Below are 17842 nucleotides of genomic sequence, written 5' to 3'. Positions count from 1 at the left end.
CTTCCCTAAAAAAAAATTAGCTTCTGAACTTCAAAGTTATATTTTTAGAGTAGACTACATCTGAAGACTATCATTTTCTGAGTTTTATGGTCTTCGTGTCTTCTACGATACTGAATGACAGGCTCTCATTTTTAAAATGTCATGCAAGATTCCTTTGTTAGTGCTCTGATAGGATCCAGGCGTCACGCTGCCTGAGGCCATGTCAGCTGTGGTCCGTGCGTATTTCTGTTACAGGGTCCCTCCTGCTGGTCAAGAGGAGAGAGCTGTGGTGGTGTGCTGGGCTGCTTGTACCCTCTGAGATGATGGAGAGTTCCTGATAGATGTTGAGGAAAAAATGTTCTCTTACTTCCAGTTGTTACATTTTGTATGTCCTTATAATTTATCGCTTGAAATGAACATGAGCATGAAGACCACATCTGGGAATTCTGTTGTCTTAACTCTGGATCAAAAAAATCCTCTGTGAGATTATAGTTAGTTTTAAAAGAGATTGTTCCCATAAAGAGGGCATATGCTTTTTAAATTACTTTTGCTTTCTTTGTACCTATTTTGCTTTTTAAAAAAGTATTTACTGTATGTGACTAACTTAAGTAGATTTTACTTAAATTCTTGATGAACCTTTGGCTCACTCTAGGGAAGAAGTGCACAACATTTTTAGGGTCCCAGACTCTGTGGGCAGCTGATGATAGAATTGGTGCCTCCCTACTCCCATACATTAGCAGAAATAGGTTTGCATGCGAAAATTTACAAGCCAATCTAGATGCTCACAGGAACCCTCCCTAAAAAGTTCTTAACCTTTGCACCCCAAGTTAAGAATCCCAGCCTTAGAAGACTGCCTAAATATTGAAATTTTGTTATACAAATAAATTAGTCAATACCTAAACTAGAAAAGCTTCAACTGGTAGGGTCCTTTACAGTTTCTTTATCTGCAATTCAATCAATTACTTAGCATTTATGGAATACATTTAGGTTACGTAAACCCATAGAGTTTCATGATAAGCTGGTCAGATAGTGAGCTGAATAGAATTTAGAGTTGTTTGCACAGTTTCTTATTTGACAACAAGGACCGTAGAGATGCTAGACTTGACAATAGTTCAGTATTTTCCGTGAACAAAGAAGTGTGTGAAGAGTGTGTAGTGACTACAGTCAACCACTGTGGTTGTTTACACAGAAGTTGCTTACGTATCTTGGCAAAAATGAAAGCCCGCACCGTTTTACCTGAAAGGAATAGTGTTGAGTTCTTAAGAACATGAAGACTACTTCATGCAGCCTGCGTGTGACTAGCTAGGTTGAAACGTTCTGTGCAAGATAAGCCTTGTAAAGCATGTTATATGTTGAAGTAGGTTGTCTCTCGGGAAATGGAGATCAATAGCTGGAGGAGATTGTTTGTAAAGATCTGGACGTTATGCTCCAAAGGGGAAAGTGTGTTCCCTGTGTTTGTGGGGAATCAAAGAAGAGTGGGCAGAGGTTGTCGTGAAGGGAGGTAAGGGATATCTTAGAATGGAGAAGAAAAGGAATAGGTTTTGAAGGAAAATAGGAAATACGAATTTACTCGGATATTGACGGGAGTCCCTGGAAAATTTAAGTAACTAGAAGAGATCTGTGATTGGAAAACTCTGTTCTTATTTTGTCATTCTTTTAGTTCAGACTTCTTTTGGTACTTTGGTTTGATGTGAACTTTAGTACTATTGTGGAACAATTAATAAACAACTCTTAACAGGCAACTGTGGTGAACGTCTGTTCACATTCCCGATCTGGGAAAAAGGTGGCTAATCTTTGTGTTTATATATTAAATCTTTTCTTTAGTAACTCATAAAATCACACAGCTTCCATTGGTTGGTGAGAATTTCAAATAAATTTTCTTACCAAAACAATTGCAGTCAAAATTACTGTCATATGTGATTAAGTGATTGCACAGAATTTAGGAATTCAGACAAAAACCACATCCCCAACCCTCCAAAAAAAGAAATTTACAAGTGCAGTGTATAAAGGCAAATTATGTTAGGACAAAGGAAAAGTGTGAGTGATTGTAAAAAGTTGGAAACTCCCTAATTAATAATTAGTTTTTAAGTTTACTTTGGAAAGTATTGTTTAATTTTAACTTGTGACTGGCTTATTTGTTCGTTCTACTTTAAGTAAGAATATTGTTTTATAAGCATTTTCTGTTGTAAAGTTGGTCTGAACTGGGAGCTAAAGTTTTAACCTTGCGTTTTGGGGTAAATACAGCTTTTTAAGTCTGGAAGGACATTTTTAGATTAATTTTCAGAGCAGATTGCAAAACTGAACGACAAGGTCAGCACCATGACTGTTTGATGTCTGGTTGCGCATAAGCGAGGCTCTTGCTGTGAGGAAGCCAAGTGCAGACGTGAGAGAGAGTTCTCCTTTCTGGAGGAGAATGAGAACTGTCAGTGGGTGTCATTGTGGGTCTCCGCGAATAGATACCCATGACCTTGATCACTTCAGCGGTGGAACTGGGAACATCCTTTCTGAGGCTGCAGTTTCTTACTTCGTGGCCCCGAACAACTAAAGTGCTTAGCAGAGATTATGAAGCAGACCGGACGAGACCTAGAGTTTTCCTCTTGCAAATGGATAAGGTACCGGAAGGGAAATTACTATGAAAACGTTTGCATTTCATAGACCCAATATGTAAATTTTACTCAGTCATAAGCACAGCATTAGAAAACCGAGCAAAGTTCATAGCACTGCATAAAGGCATTAAAACGTTTTTGAAAATCGACCTTGCACTACTTTCCACTGTTAGAAGTAGCCTTTCAATGAACATCTTAAAATTACGTTAATATTGTTAGGGATTATGTTTGTAAGGCAAGTTGCTGTGGAATTTTATTCCTTTGGATTTGGGAGACAATGCTGCAGAAGTTCCAAACGTTTAATTTTTTTTTTTATGAAGTCTGCTAAGATATTGTAGATATTTCTATACTTAGTCACATTCGGAATAGTTAGCTGTGTATTGTTTTATGAGTGTTTATGTCAGTAATTTAGCTGATCTCTTAGTGGTTTAGTTTAGAAAATCTGCAACAGTAATCTGAAACCATTACTCTTAACTTTTTAAATTGCCTCATTTTTACTAAGGAAAAGATTAGGTTATGACTAGACTTAGCCTAGTTTGTTCAGGATTTATTTGAATATGATAAGCTATGAATGTCGAAACTTAGTGTAGAAAACAGAGTATTAAAGTTGTTGTGACAGGTTTGTGTTGGAAAGGGAAGGAAGGACTGTTGTGTAAGGAGAGTGGGAAGGGGTCTGAGGAGGTTGATGTCAATGGACTTGTTTCCCACGGCCACGCAGCTACCAGACCTTCCAGATTTCAACTAGAAGTGTTTGGAGGACTCGTCACGTCCCCATGAACTGTCAGGGTTCCTGCCGGGGAATCCCAGGAGTGTGGTGTGAAGCCAAGATTCAAATGCGATCTGGGGAGATTTCTAGGGAAGACTGGTAGAATGAATAGAAAACTACAGGTTTTCATTTCGTTCCCTCTTTGATTTTGTTAACCCTCTGAAACAAATTGATGTTTGGCAAGGAGAGAAAAGTGGTATTGATGATTGATAGAATGGTATTTTTGCCGATAATGCTAGTGTGTGTGACCCATAAAAGGAGACAAGGTGGTACTACTTGGGAAAAGATGGGCGAAAATGGAGTGCCTTGCATAATAGTATATTTCTAATAAGTACATTTAAATTTTCTGTCTTGAAACTTGAGATTTTGAATTACTGTCATTCAGTATGGGTAAACATCTTAATTTGGAAAAAATAGTATCACAAACAACTAGTTTGTAATACAAGATAAAAGAACATTTTCATTCTCAGCTAAATATTAAGTAGTAAAGAAAGAATTATAAGGGGGAACATTTTTTTTGCTTTTAAATCCTGTCTCTTCATTTATGTATGTAATTTAAAGCTTATACAACATGTAAGTAAAATGTTTTAGAATTGGATGTATGATTATGAAAGAATTTCAAGGCTTCCCATAGCATTTAACGATGGAAATTATTTTTCTGATTTCCAAACCCAAAATAAATAATATGCATTTTATGATTTAATAAGAAATGATCACTCTAGATTATATTTAGTCATTTACCCAGCTGAACCAGTACTCCATCTGGAACTAAAATACAAAAACATCTTGAACAGCCTGAAAGTACTGTTTGTTAAAAATGTTCAGTACTGAAATATCAGTTGGAATTTTGGCAGCTGAATGTGAGAGCAGAAATGCAAAATATTTGTAGAATTGCCTTTCATATTTCAGTCAGTGATTTTGTTTACAAACCATGTACAAATAATTATTTGGATGGTCATATTTATTCTCACCACCTCCCTGCCCCCATGTACTTGCTTTGTAATAAAATATTCAGAATACAAATTACTGGGGCTGAATATACTAAAAAAAAGTTATATTTTCCGATGGAATACTAGCAAGAGCAGATGGTGGGGACATTGGTCAGCAATAAATAAGATTAATGTGTTTGGAGCTATTAAGATTGTGAAGAGAAAGGAAAGAAGTTTAGCCTATCAGTAGGAAGCAAGCCACTGCCTGAACCTGAATTGACTTGGGTTTTGAAAAGCTTATTTCTGGTAAACATGCCAAAAAATTGAGCTTCAGAGAACAGAGATTATTTGTGAAATTCTTTATTCGTGTAAGGTTTAAGGTATATCCAGTTTCTCCCTGTGACTCGAGAATACCCACTTCATATCTTTTAGGAGGCTTTTAAGTAAGTGTTGGACATCAGCAGTAGTTTGAGTTTTTAATAAAATGTAAGTCAAAGATGTTTTTTTGAGGAAAGCTGAAATTTTTCACTTGATAAAATTACGATGCATTTTTCCTAGAAATGTCAAGGTGAAAAATCAGTACTTCAAAGATACTGAGTAAAAATTTACATTGTGAACACGTGAATGAATTATCCTTTAAAAAATGATCACTATAGTGCATTTGAGTAGAAGAGGACAAAGAAATCATAAACTTAGTTTAACTTTGGAAATGGATGTCTTAAAAATTCTGTTGTTCCCTTCTGCCATTTGTTCTATGAAGCCATTAGTGAAACCTATTAACTTATTAATTTATAAATGAATTTGTTTTAGTTATATTTTTTCTTGTATAAAGTGTCACTTGATTTTAAATTAGGAATAAAAAGAGGTGTTTTGATAATTTTATAGTTGTAATTTGCTGATTTGATTTAAAACTGCCTTTTGTGATAAAAATAAATGGAGCATTTTACTGTTACCAGAGGCTCTCATAAGTAAACATAATTTTTAAGTTGGAAATGACGATGCTCAGTGCTCCTCTTCATTTTGGTCCTGATTACGTTATTATCCAAGTCGAAACTGGAGGGTCAATTGGCTGGTCTTGAACTTGGAATACATACGGATTCTCTCCTCCATTTAGCTACATTTTTTTTTAAGATGAGGGGTTGCATTTGTTTATTCTATCTCTTTAGCCTCTTTTTTGTTGTTGTGGCTGTGGTGGTGGTTCTTTTTGGAGGAAGACTGGCCCTGAGCTCACATCTGTGCCCATCTTCCTCTACTTTATATGTGGGATGCCTGCCACAGCACGGCTTGATAAGCGATATGTAGGTCCGCACCTGGGATCTGAACTGGCGAACCCCGGGCCGCCAAAGTGGAACGTGTGAACTTAACCGCTGCGCCACCGGGCCGGCCCCTCCACTTAGCTACTTTTAATCTTGTAATTTTCAGCTGCTCCTGTTCTACCAACTACTAAATTCAGAGGTTGTGTATGTGCTGCATTGTATTAAGTAATGTTACAGCAGAATAACTGGAAAAGAGAGCTTTTGCTAATCTATTATTAAAATCAGACACATTAGTCATTAGTATTTTGTATTACTTAAATGGCAATCAGAAATGAAGCTGAATGTATTTTTTAATATTACACATTGCAGTATGTTACTTCCCAAAGAAGACCAAAAGGTATATAAATGATCATTGCATTATGGAAAAGGTGCCATGTGAATATGAGATTATTTAGTACTGGGATTTGCAGATTGTTAATTCCATGAAGTATTCCATGCCTCTTACCAGCCTGAGGACTGAGAGGGCAGCAGCACAGAGAAGTGTGGCAGGTCCTCTTCGTTAGCAAATAACTCGTCCAGTTAGTCCTCTCGGCCCTGACTCTCCTCTCAGTGCAGAGCTGTTTTAGATGCTGCCCAAATGCACTCTCTGATTGTGTGGGGCTGGCTATGTGAGGTGGGCCAGCAACACCGACATCACCTAGGAGCGTGTTAGACGCCGGAGTCTCAGCCCCCAGGCTCACTGAATCAGAGTCTGCATTTTAGCAAGAGCCTCCAGGAACGTTACACCTTGAGAAGCACTGTCCTAAAGCTTTGGCCTGTGCTGCGGCACTTTCTCCTGAGCCTTCTTGTCTCATCGCTAATCAAGATCCATCTGAGTCCCCCACGTCGTTACTTCAGATTTCACCATTTAGTTTTTCTTTTTTGTTCACTTTTCTTATTATTGAAATTTAATTGATGTATAACCCTGTGTTTGTTTTAGGTGTACAACATGATGATTTGGTGTATGTATATACTGTGAAATGATCACTACAATAAGTCGGGTTGACACCCATCACCACACATAGTTATAATCTCTCGTTTAGTTTTTTAAAATCAATCCACTGAGCAAAGTCTGGGTGCCCACTACATGGCAGGCACTATGCTAGGTGACAGGGGTGAAAAGAAAACAGAATTAAGCATCTTTAAATTCTAGTGCAGGAGCCGGGTGGACAAACACATCACGTGATGAGGGGTAGGGTGAGCACCAGGAAGAGACGTAAAGGGACCAGAGAGAGCAAGTGAGGTTGTGTGCTCCTTCAGAGGGCAGTCCTGGCAGGGTAACGTGGGAACAGAGACCAAAGGAGGGAGGAAGGTGAATCTGGAGGAGAACACTAGGGTGCTGATAACGGACCGTGAGCATAAAAACGTCATCGGCGATAATTACACTCGTGTGGCCTAGCTCGCGTCACCTGTGTGCTGGAGGTGGGAGGAGTCTTTTCATATCGCCGGGGAAGAGCGGAGACCCAGGGAGGGAAGGGACCTGCCGTCTCCTAAGGTTACACTGTGGGTGGAATTGGTCAAACCCCTTCTTGGGTCTGCATCTTGTGGGTTTGTTTTGTGTTTAACTCGACTGTTCTGCCTTCTTTCTTCAGAGGTCCTTTCACCTCTGAAGATGCGTATAAAAAGCTTTATTAGACCTCATTTAAAATCTTGGCTCCGGCACTGAATAGCAGTCGAGTTCCTTCGTCTTCCTGACCCTGCAGTTTCCTCATCTGTGAAGAGGTGCAGGTGGCACCCACCGTGGGACGGGGGCTCCTGACTGTTCGGAGGCGTCAACAGTGCCTGCTGGGTCAGTATGTGACCGGTCCAGGGGGTGCGTGTGCACTGCGCAAGGCTCTCGTGGGGACGGAGACACCAGAGGAATGACCAAGTCAGCAGGTCTCAACGCAGAGCAGTTTGGCCACCTAGGGGATGATAGGCCATATCTGGAGACATTTTTGGTTGTCACAACTTGGGGTCAGGTTGTGTGCTACCGGCGTCTTATAGGAAGAGACGAGGGATGCTGCTAAACATCCTGCAATGCCTGGGACAGCCCCCCACGGCAAAGAATTATCCATCCCAGGGTGTCAGTGGAGCTGAGGTGCAGAAAGTCTGCTCTGCACGGTGTGCCACTCTGGGGCTAGTCTGGGAACAGATGGGGGATCTTCTGGAATACTTAAGATAACCTGACAATTACTACTTAAGAAACGAATATAGGGCTCAGGCGTGGTTAGAGATGGGACAATTTTTAGTGAGAAGCTTTCCTAGAAAAAACTCCTTGGGCCTACCTGATTACATTATTTAATTTTTAAGCTTGTTTTTAAGCAAATTGCCCTTTTATTCCTGATCATTGTGTCTGACAACCCTGTTGGTTAAGTGAAGAAACTTACTGCTTCTTAAATTCTAAATTAAAATCACTGATGGAATATCGAGGCATTTGCAGGCTTCACTCAAAGCTCTGATAATTCTGTATATTCTGGATAATTTCCGGCTCACTAATTATGATGATAGATTTAGGATTATTATGTGGTATTTAGAGTTTGAGATCAGCCTAATTTCTTTAATGAGAATAAATCTATTTGTGGCTAACTAAAGTTCCCTGTTTATATGAATTGTATGTTTATAGCTAACATTTAAAAAATCCATCAGTCAAGGCAGTGGTGCCTAATCTCTCTTTTATTCCAAGACTTTGTTTCTTCTCTTTAAGAAAGCAAGCTCCTCCCTTAAAGACAAGTCTTACTTTGTGTGCATTATCTGAGTGATGCCTTTATGGGCGTGCAGCCGTGGCATGGGCTTGAGCAGCAGGTCAGCAGCAGCTCCTGATCCAGGCGGAGGAGGGAGGAGGCGTGTCGTTAGGAGGAGTGGCTTATTTGTGACTTGAAATGTCATCCGTTGGAATGTCTGATTTTGGAGCTGCATAAACCAAAAGAATGCCCGATGGCTGTGTGCCCTGTCATCCTGGGGCAGAGTGTGCACAGAGACAGAGCGTGCAGCCTGAAGACCCGAGGGCTGCTCATGGAAGTGCCACAGGCTGCTGGTGGCGGTTGGACACGACCATTTATTGAGCAGCTACCTGGTGCCAGAGATTTTGCAAACTTTGCCCCATTTGATTCTCCCGACAAGCCCGAAAGGCAGGGTAATATCAATCTCATTTCACAGACGAGCAAATCGGGTTAGGACACTTCCACCAGAGAAACACCGGAAACGGTGGAGCAAGAAGGCAAACATGGACTTGGCTTGACGCTTTCCACCACTCACGGTCAGCCTGGCGCCACGTTCCTGCGTGATGGGATAGAAAGGGCCCCAGCCTTTCCAGAGGCTGATTCTTGAAGCACGTGCCGGCTCCAGAACTCGTGAGCCGTGTGACCCAAAGGAGACTGCGAAACCTTTCTAGATCACTTCTGCCCACAGATGTCAAAGTGCTGGCCTGCCTGGTTCTCAGGACTGCTGTGCCCATCACCGCAGAGAACAGGAAGCTGCCCTGTGATAGGTGAGGTCTGTGCCCCCAAGAAATCCTGACCTGCCCGATTAGCGGAAAAGTGGTCGACTGGCATGACCGGGCCGACTGAATGACCAGGAGTGAAGGCTTTCTATTTTCACTCCTCCTTTACAGAATCTTCCCACGTCCTGCTTGTGACTCCCCCGTGAGGCCGTGTCGATGCTGTTGGGCTCAGCTGTTTGTCTGCAGTTTGCAATGTGTATAGTTTATAGTGCTAATATTTGCAGTTTGCACACTGCAGAAGTTTCAGGAAAGCAAATTTTGTAACATGAGAAAGATTATTCTCTGTCTCTACGATATTCAGATTATTTTTGAAGTTTCCATTGGAAAGATGAATATGAAGGAAATTTAGTATAAATATTAACCACCTTCCTCATTTTGTTTCCCCAAAATGTAACAATTTATAGAAACACTTGGCTCTTCTTGTTATCCTGTCATAGCATTCTTGCCTAATAAATATTAATAAGTAGATAAAGGAAAATATAATTTTCTCAAAAATAGAAGTTGCATCCTGATGTCAGCGTTGTCTATATATCATGTAGTTTGATTTGTTTTCAGAGTAACTACTTTAGAGGAAAAAAAGAAAATAAACGATATATCTGAGAGTAAAAACTCTAGTGGTTATATATAACTGTATTTTTTGAATTATAGTCTATTGAGGAATCTTTTCTGAAGCAGTTTAATATAGGACTGACTTAGAGAATGAACTGAGAAGTCGAAGATAATTTCAGAATGTTTTGAAATTTTTTAAAGCAAAAGTGCCACGGTTTTCTCCTGCTTGTGTTTATAATCTGATGACTGTTTTTTGGGGGGGGGGATTCCTTATTATTTAGCCAGTTAGCTGATTTAATCTTTTCCAAAAAATTGGTAGAAGGGAAAACAAATTTGTTGCTTGTATTTGGGATTTGACTTCAGTATTCTAAGTATGTGAGTGTCAAGCATAAAACATAATTGAGGAGATTATAGACACTTCTAAATGCAAACCAGTCGTTATTGTTATTAAGATGCAACTCATTTTTTAATTTTTAAGGCTTTAATTTGACTAGTATGCTTGGCGATTTTTAGCAAAAAAAATTTTAAAGATGGCTAAGATTAATAATAATATGATAGTTCTATGTAACAGATTTGCTACATTGTTGAGACCTCCCACTCTAACATGCTGACATACACCAACCAGTCTTTTCCAGTGGATTTAATGCCATCAACTTTTACAAAGGTGATTTTCAGCATTAGCTTTTTAAAATGAAAATTTCCCCAAAAATGAATAAATACACGAGCATTTATAATAGTCCATGTTTCAGATACTCTGCGCTGCTGAATAGATCCTAACATCAGCCAGATATGTTTTGCCCTCAGTCACGGGGGAGATCAATAGGATTGATCAATGTAAAATCAGTTTCTGTCGGTGGCAAGGCAATTTTATATCACTTTCCTAGTGGGGCGGTATTTCCTTTACATACAAAGGGTTACTGACTAGGTATGTTTGGTAAAAGACCAAATGTTACGATTTTACATTTCAACTCAAAAATTTCTCCACTTTTCACTTTTTCAGTGTTTCAGTTTTTAAAATATGAAATCACTCCATAACAGTATTTGTGGCATGCCAGGCACCACTAGCTGCTGACACTGAAGTTAGATCAGACATGGTCCTTCCTCTCGAGCTTCACTGAAGTCTGGTGAGGAAGAAGGGTGTAATGAGAGAAGGAAGTGAGGATGCTCTGGGGGTGTATGGGTGGGAATTTGCCCTGGCTTAGGACTCATGGAGATGTGAAAGATGAGGAGTTAGGCAGCCAAACAGTAAGTGCAGAGAAAACAAGTGCCAAATTTGAGAACGGCCATGACTGTGTAGCCAGTGGTGCCAACCGGAATGGACAGGACAGCAATGGGAAGTGGATTACGGGATTGGGGTGGAATCCAAGCCGGATGGAAGGGACAGGGACAGGGACAGGGGAGAAGGAAAGAGCACTCAGGGGGTTCGAAAACAGCTGTGGTGGAACTAGATGAGTAAGCCAGAAGAGGAGGCTGCAGTCAGAGCGGAAGGCCAGAATTCACGTCAGAGAGAGAGCAGGTCTGGGCCTGACGAGGCCTCGGGTGCCTCTGTGTGGGACGTGATCGAATTGGCGCAGGGCGGGATAAAGCTGGAGGTAGGGTGGTTGAGAACATGAGGGGCAAAGTGTTGGATGGCTGGTTCGCCTGCACCTTGAAGATACTCAGAAGGATGGCAGGACTTGGAGAGGAGAGGAGCGAAGGAGGTGAGGAGAGGTGGTTCATAGATGTCAGCCAAGACAAGTGGTGGAGAAGGAGATACCCAAATGCCAAGAGGCTCAGGGAAACTAGTTCACAGGAGGGTAAACGTTTTGGAAAGTTTTCAGAAAGGAGCTATGTGGGATGGGGAGGACCCCCAGCCCACCCAGCCCCAAACCCTAGTCTTTCTTGATTCTCCCCATTTCAGTCTACTGGCAAATCCTACTGATTGGTCCCTAGAATATATTTTCAATCTGTTCTCTTTATTTCCATTGCCATGGCCCAGGTTCAGCCACCACTATCTGTCACACGTCTAACTTCCTAACTCTCCTCCCTGTTTTCATTTTTGCTACCATGCCATCCGTTTCCTCTAGAATTTCTCATGTAACGTCACTCCCCTGCTTTCAACGCTTCGGTGGCTTCCTACTGCTCTTAGAATAAAATCCAGGCTTCCTGTGAGGCCCTGCCCAGCCACTCTGCCGTCAGCCCTTCTCAGGTTGCGCCTCGAGCTTCTGACACACCGGCTTCCTCTGCCCCTGCGAGAAGGCGAGCCCCGCGCCAGCTCAGCACTGCGTGTGCCACTCTGTGTGGCTGGATTCATGGCGCTCTCTACGCGGCCTGGCACTTGAAGGTGCTCAACTAATGTTTGTTAAACGAGTGAAAAACCAGCCTCCTGGAGAGAGGACTGGGGTCGGGGCGGGTGGGGGGGTGAGGCTCAAGTGAATGCCAGAGGTTGAGGCTGTGGGGGCTTAATTACGGAACGTGAGTTCCAGGGGACGCGAAGGAAGGCCTTTAAAAGGAGGAGTGTGGCCAGGAGAGTGGAGGCACAGAGAACGTGGGGTCTGTGGGACTAAGAGGCTGTGTAATTATGGCCTAACAGGTAAACTAAGTATTACGAAATAGACCAGGGTTTCATGTGGCCAAGCCGCCCACACTCTTCAGATGATTTTGGGCAACTCAACACTGCTGAAGGTTTAAGGCTTGGGTGAGGGCATAACTGCAGAATCCTTCTGCCTCAGGTTATTTTTTCCTACTTTCCAGGAATTCTTGGTTTGGGGATTTACTTTTTGACTAGGGGTGAGGAAAAACAGTTTACTGTGGACTTCATTGCCTCTCCATTACATCAGAATAGAAGCTTTCAACCTTTTTTCCATGACCCCACTGTCAAAACTATATTTCATGTTACCTATGATACAACTCATATAACAGAAAGTTGTCACACAAAATAATATCTTTAGTATTGCCTTCTGATATATTTTATTCTATTTCATTTTTCAAAAAGTGATCGTCGGGGCCCACTAAAGAGCCATCTGTAACTTGAAAAACACTGTTCTAGAAGCTGAAGGTATCATTTCCTCTGAACGATAGGATAGCTTATCCATCTGTCTTGATTTTGTCCTTCTGGAGGGAGGGAGGGAGAGAGATGGAAAGGGAAAAAAGGGGCTTCTGTTTGTGACTCTAGTGTTTACGTCAATATTTAGGACAGCTTCTGAATATTTTTCAGTGAATAAGCCAGTAATTCAAAGGCCTCTGACCCACTTCCTTTTCCTTGCTCTGTTTCCGAATGTCTGTTGCACAGGGCGATGAAATGGAGAAGAAGTGACTAATTCTTTTCCTTTTATCCACCGTCTGTCATTCTTTGTCTTTATTTGAAGAAAGCATCTTTTATTGCCATGCATGCCAGAGGTAGGCCTTCAACCGCAAAGTTACTGTGCTCATATAAATGATTCTAAAGAAAGACAAATTTTAAACATTTTCATGAACCGTGCAGAAATTACGGAACAACATTCAGAAGTGAGAATATTTGAAGTTATAGTCCTTTAGGTGAACAATGCCCATTAACAGGATGAGCTAAGATGCTGAAGACAACACGCCAGTACTCAAAGGGGACTTGGTGGTATTTTTACTTAAAGAAATGAAGTTCAAAGACTGCATCCATTTTTATATGTTTCTTTTGTTTTTTCTGATTATCATGAGTACGATGTTTACGGTGAAGAAGTTGGAAGATACAGAAAAAGAGAGAGAAAAGCAGAGCACAGGAGCTGACCTGGTGGCGTAGTGGTTAAGTTCCTGCGCTCTGCTCTGGCGGCCCTGGGTTCGCAGGTTCAGATCCTGGGCGCACACCTAGACACCACTCATCAAGCTATGCTGTGGCGGCACCCCATATACAAAATAGAGGAAGACTGGCACAAATGTTATCTCAGGGACAGTCTTCCTCAAGCAAAAAGAGGAAGATGGGCCACAGATGTTAGCTCAGGGCCAATCTTCCTCACCAAAAAAAAGAAAAAAGAAAGAAAAGCATTCAGCATTCTGACAACCATTTAAGTGACATTTTGTTGTATTTCCTTTCAGTTTTCCCTATGCACATAACATTTTTGTCCTTTTATTTTTCTGTGTAGTTTTGAATCCCACTTTAGTTCCTTGAAGCACCATTACTGGTTGTTGGTAATTTTTCACGGTTACGATGGTGAAACATGTAACGCTCTGAATGCCTTTGTGTGCACTTCTTTATAGCTGTCTCCTGTTGTTCTGGTGTGGTCAGGTCTGTAAGTAGAATATGCTGGGTTAGAAAGTCGGAAAATTCTTAAGGCTTCGCTATTGCTAGATTGGCCTCCCGAGAGAGTGTGCCTGCGTACTCTCACCTGCTGTGCATGGAAGTGCCCCGCGCACCCCACTCTTGCCAACTCTAGAGATTTCTTTCTAAGAAATGTTGCCGTTTTGATAGGAGAAATGCAATCATTTTAATTTGCATTTTTATGATTATTTTGGAAGTTGTTTTCTTATGTTTATTGGCCATTTTTCTTTGGTTAAGTGACATTGCCTACATTTTGATTTCAGACATCATTTAAGTTAAACCCACCGTTAATGTAACGTCCCTGTAATGTGGACTCAACTCTCCTTTTGGTAGTTTAAATCAGTGCAACTTTCCTGCAGGTCAGTTTATATCTAAAGTTTATGCCAAGCTCTACGTGCGTAGAGCGTGTCAGCCACCAATTACAATTCTAGGGCCATTCCTATGGGCATGCTGTGGGACGTGGATCAGATTGAACAAAGATGTGCATCCAGCACTGTTTCTTAAGAGTGAAAATGGAGACGTTCTAAATGTCCACACAGGTGGACTCATTCCGTCTCCATAGAGTGCAGTCTTTAAAAACAATTCTATAAAAACGGAAAGATGCTCAGTATTTACTCAGTTACAAAAAAGTTGTGAGATAAAGAATAGGGTGATTCCTGTTTTCTTTCTGTAAGAATGTACACGTAGGAAAAGTCTGGCAGGGTTAACAGTGTATTATATCTGGGTGATGGGATGGGGGGAGGTATTTTTTTCCCAAGTCTTTCTTTGTAGATTCTAACTTGTCTATAGTGACACATGTATGCGTAAAAAGTAAAGCTCTGCAAAAAAAACCAACAAAAGTGAGACGGCCTAAATTTCACAGTGTCAGTGTTATTGGAAGCAAAAAGCACACTTGATGTAAAGGTATGGGGCATATTGGCACATGGTTACTTTAGCTAGAACATGATCTGCTTAAAAATAAGCTAACGTAAAGCGTCTTTAAACTCACCCTCATCATTTACTTGGAATATTATTTGCTCCATTTTAAGTTAATGTGAAATTTAAATCCACTTTCATGAATATTGACAGGTCTTTGGTTAATATGCTAATAAGAAAACTTCTTACCCCAGCTTGGCTCATGTTGTCAGTCATCCGAGCTGTTGCCCTTCCTACGCAGGGAAGGGATGTTAATCCAGGGTCAGTAGAACACATTTAGAGTTTTTCTGAACTCTAGAATGGTTCCAGGATGGCTCTGTGTTCAGCAATAAATCCTATACCATTTTCCTTTTTCTTTTCTTTTTTTTTGTGAGGAAGATTGGCCCTCAGCTAACATCTGTTGCCAATCTTCCTCCATTTTATGTGGGGCGCTGCCACAGCATGGCTTGATGAGTGGTGCTAGGTCCACGCCTTGGATCCGAACCTGCAAACCCTGGGCTGCTGAAGCAAAGTGCACAAACTTAACCACTACGCCACTGGGCAGGCCCCTCCACTTTTCTTTTTGAAGGAAAATTAATTTTTAAAGAGAGACTGAGTTGGGTTGTCTCTTTAAGCACATGAATATTAAGAGAGATGACAGAAATTCATTTTAGTCGTATATTACCTGTCTTTAACAGATGTGATCTTTGTTACGTTCTTTAAGGCTCCTGACTCTGCTCTTTCCCTCAGGAATGATTGCTTCCTCCGCACCCTTTAGCTTTAGAAGGCCAGCATATCTGGAATTTGACTCTAGATTTATCATTGCTGAAGCCACAGCATTGCATTTATTTATTTTTGACGCAGCTCTCTGCATTCCTTGGTTACCAAAAGCCACACTTGAATACTGCATACCTAGAGAATGACGCACGGCTCAAGGAAAGGTACCCGGGACTCAGGGAAATCTAACTGGGATGGAGATCTCTTTGGAACTCAGGAAAGTGTCGTTTGCTTAAATCCTCAAGAACTCTTGTTAGAAACCTTTCTAGAAAATCTCAGTGCATTATTTTAAAGCTGGTTTATGCTGAACTCTGCAGCCACCGTTGACCAGCTTCTAGTAACTAGAAGCCACAAATTGTAAGGCAGTTGAGGAAATCTTGTTGTTTTTTGTGTGGTCTCTTCTTGGTGGAGTTTTCTTTCCCTCTCTTCCGTGTTAGTTCTGGTTCCGTGGTGACCCTGGAGAGCTGGATGGCTACCCTGAAGAGCCGCACTGGCTCTCAAGTCATCTGTGGTGAGGTTGCCGTGGGCCCACTGCCGTTCCCACAGGTCTTTTCATTCTGCAATTCCCTCTATTAATTTCCTTGGAAGAGAGCTACCTGTGATGCTCACCATGGTGGTTTCTCACTTTATTTTTTCCTGTTAAATTTATTTACTATCTCTTTGTAGAGATTGGTCTTTTGGGGAATAGAAAAATAGGAAACATTCAGCAAAGGGTGTGTCTGTGTCTCAGGGTGCTGGGCCGTGTGGGGCAGATGTGATCCAGGTCAGTGCAGCTGGAATGGCCGGGCCTCAGAGGGGCGCTGGGCTTTGAACCCAGCCTTCCCTGCGGGGGCTCACGCCGGAATGTTCTTCTGCTGTCTGCCTTCTGTGAAACGGCTTCCGACCAAGCGCTCTGTCAAATGATCGATGAGAAGTAAGTTCGGATTCCCTGAGTGGTAAAGAAGGAATCCATAGTGAGTCCAGACTTCCTCCAGGCGTCTCAGCATTCATTGAACGGGCTGTTCAACAAGTACCCAGTACCTGCCCGGTGCTGTTTGAGGTCCTGGTGCCACAGGTGATGTCCTGCCGTCAGAGTGTGTCGCTGGCATCTTTAAAGCTGGTTTCTGAATAGAACGTCTATGTAGATAGTTTTATGAATAACTGCTGCAAAACGGTGCTAAGGAAAATGAAGACGTTTCGGGGGCACATCTCTTAAGCTTCCCATGATCTCCTGGGCTGGGTAGACCAGCTGTGGGCTAAGACTTCTTTCCTATTTCTCCAGCACTTTTCTTGACTTAAACAAAAGCCATAACATTTTAATATTCATTATGTATTTCCTGGAGCACCCATATTACTCATGCTTTTGAGAACAAACATTTAAATCTGGGTGGAAATGTAACCAAGATGTGAAAATGTTCATATTCTTTTTTTCTTTTGAGGAAGATCAGCCCTGAGCTAACATCTGCCGCCAATCCTCCTCTTTTTGCTGAGGAAGACTGGCCCTGAGCTAACATGTGTGCCCATCTTCCTCTACTTTATATGTGGTACACCTGCCACAGCACGGCTTGATGAGCAGTGCGTAGGTCTGCACCCAAGATCCGAACCGGTGAACCCCGGGCTGCTGAAGTGGAACGTGCAAATTTAACCACTGTGCCACCAGGCTGGCCCCCAAAATGTTCATTTTTTGACTTGGTTACCCTAGTCCAAGAATTTTAGAATCTAGTAAGACGTATCTACAGTGTTATTTTTGATGGTCTCCCCCAAACACAAGAGAAATGCCTTATGCCCCACAGAAGGAACATTAAAATAAATTCTGGAGTTTATTAGATGGCAAACATATTTAACCACTGAAAATTATAAATATGAAGTGCCTGGCAACATGGATAAAAATACAGCGAAAAGGAAAAACCCCCAAATAGCACGGGTACCATGAATACAATTTAAATTTATCTTAATGTATTGATAAGGAAGGAAGTATTTGATTTGGTGCAATGAGAGTATTATGCCATTAATACTTTTTTCTTCTTTTATACTGACTTTCATGAATGTCACTACAATATTTGTACAAAAATAAAACAAAACCAGTTGAGTTAATACATCCATGCTATACCTGGTTTTGGAATGATTATTAATGTGGGCAAAAATATTGTCTGTTATGTTGAACCCAGTGTACAGAGAGGGTGGCGAAAGCAAGTACAAGAGCTGAAAATGAACGCTGGACTTCTGTACTTTCTTAATTTTTAGCTAGGCTTTGAATTGCCACGATGATGCCATGAAATATCAGTGTGAACCACGTCAGAACACACTGCGAGAAGGCTGA

At 41.4% G+C, this 17842-nt stretch overlaps 1 protein-coding gene across 8 annotated transcripts in view; it reads left to right on the top strand.

The window, feature by feature from the left end:
• The first annotated feature begins 5612 nt into the window (after positions 1-5612).
• The window catches only part of LOC124248356 (uncharacterized), a 126583-nt gene continuing 114353 nt past the window's right edge, over positions 5613-17842 (top strand). For all 8 annotated transcript variants that reach the window (XR_006891005.1, XR_006891004.1, XR_006891003.1 and 5 more), the window contains exon 1: positions 5613-9044. Coding sequence is in view for 1 of the 8 variants with exons in the window: in XM_046678247.1 (XP_046534203.1) it covers positions 8966-9044 (79 nt within the window). In the remaining 7 variants the exon portion in view is untranslated. The remainder of the gene's footprint in view (positions 9045-17842) is intronic.

Source organism: Equus quagga, chromosome 12 (assembly GCF_021613505.1).
Source record: "Equus quagga isolate Etosha38 chromosome 12, UCLA_HA_Equagga_1.0, whole genome shotgun sequence".
In the NCBI taxonomy this organism is placed as follows: domain Eukaryota; kingdom Metazoa; phylum Chordata; class Mammalia; order Perissodactyla; family Equidae; genus Equus; species Equus quagga.
The sequence above is the reverse complement of the archived record's forward strand: the minus strand, read 5'-3'. Positions and strand labels throughout refer to the sequence as shown.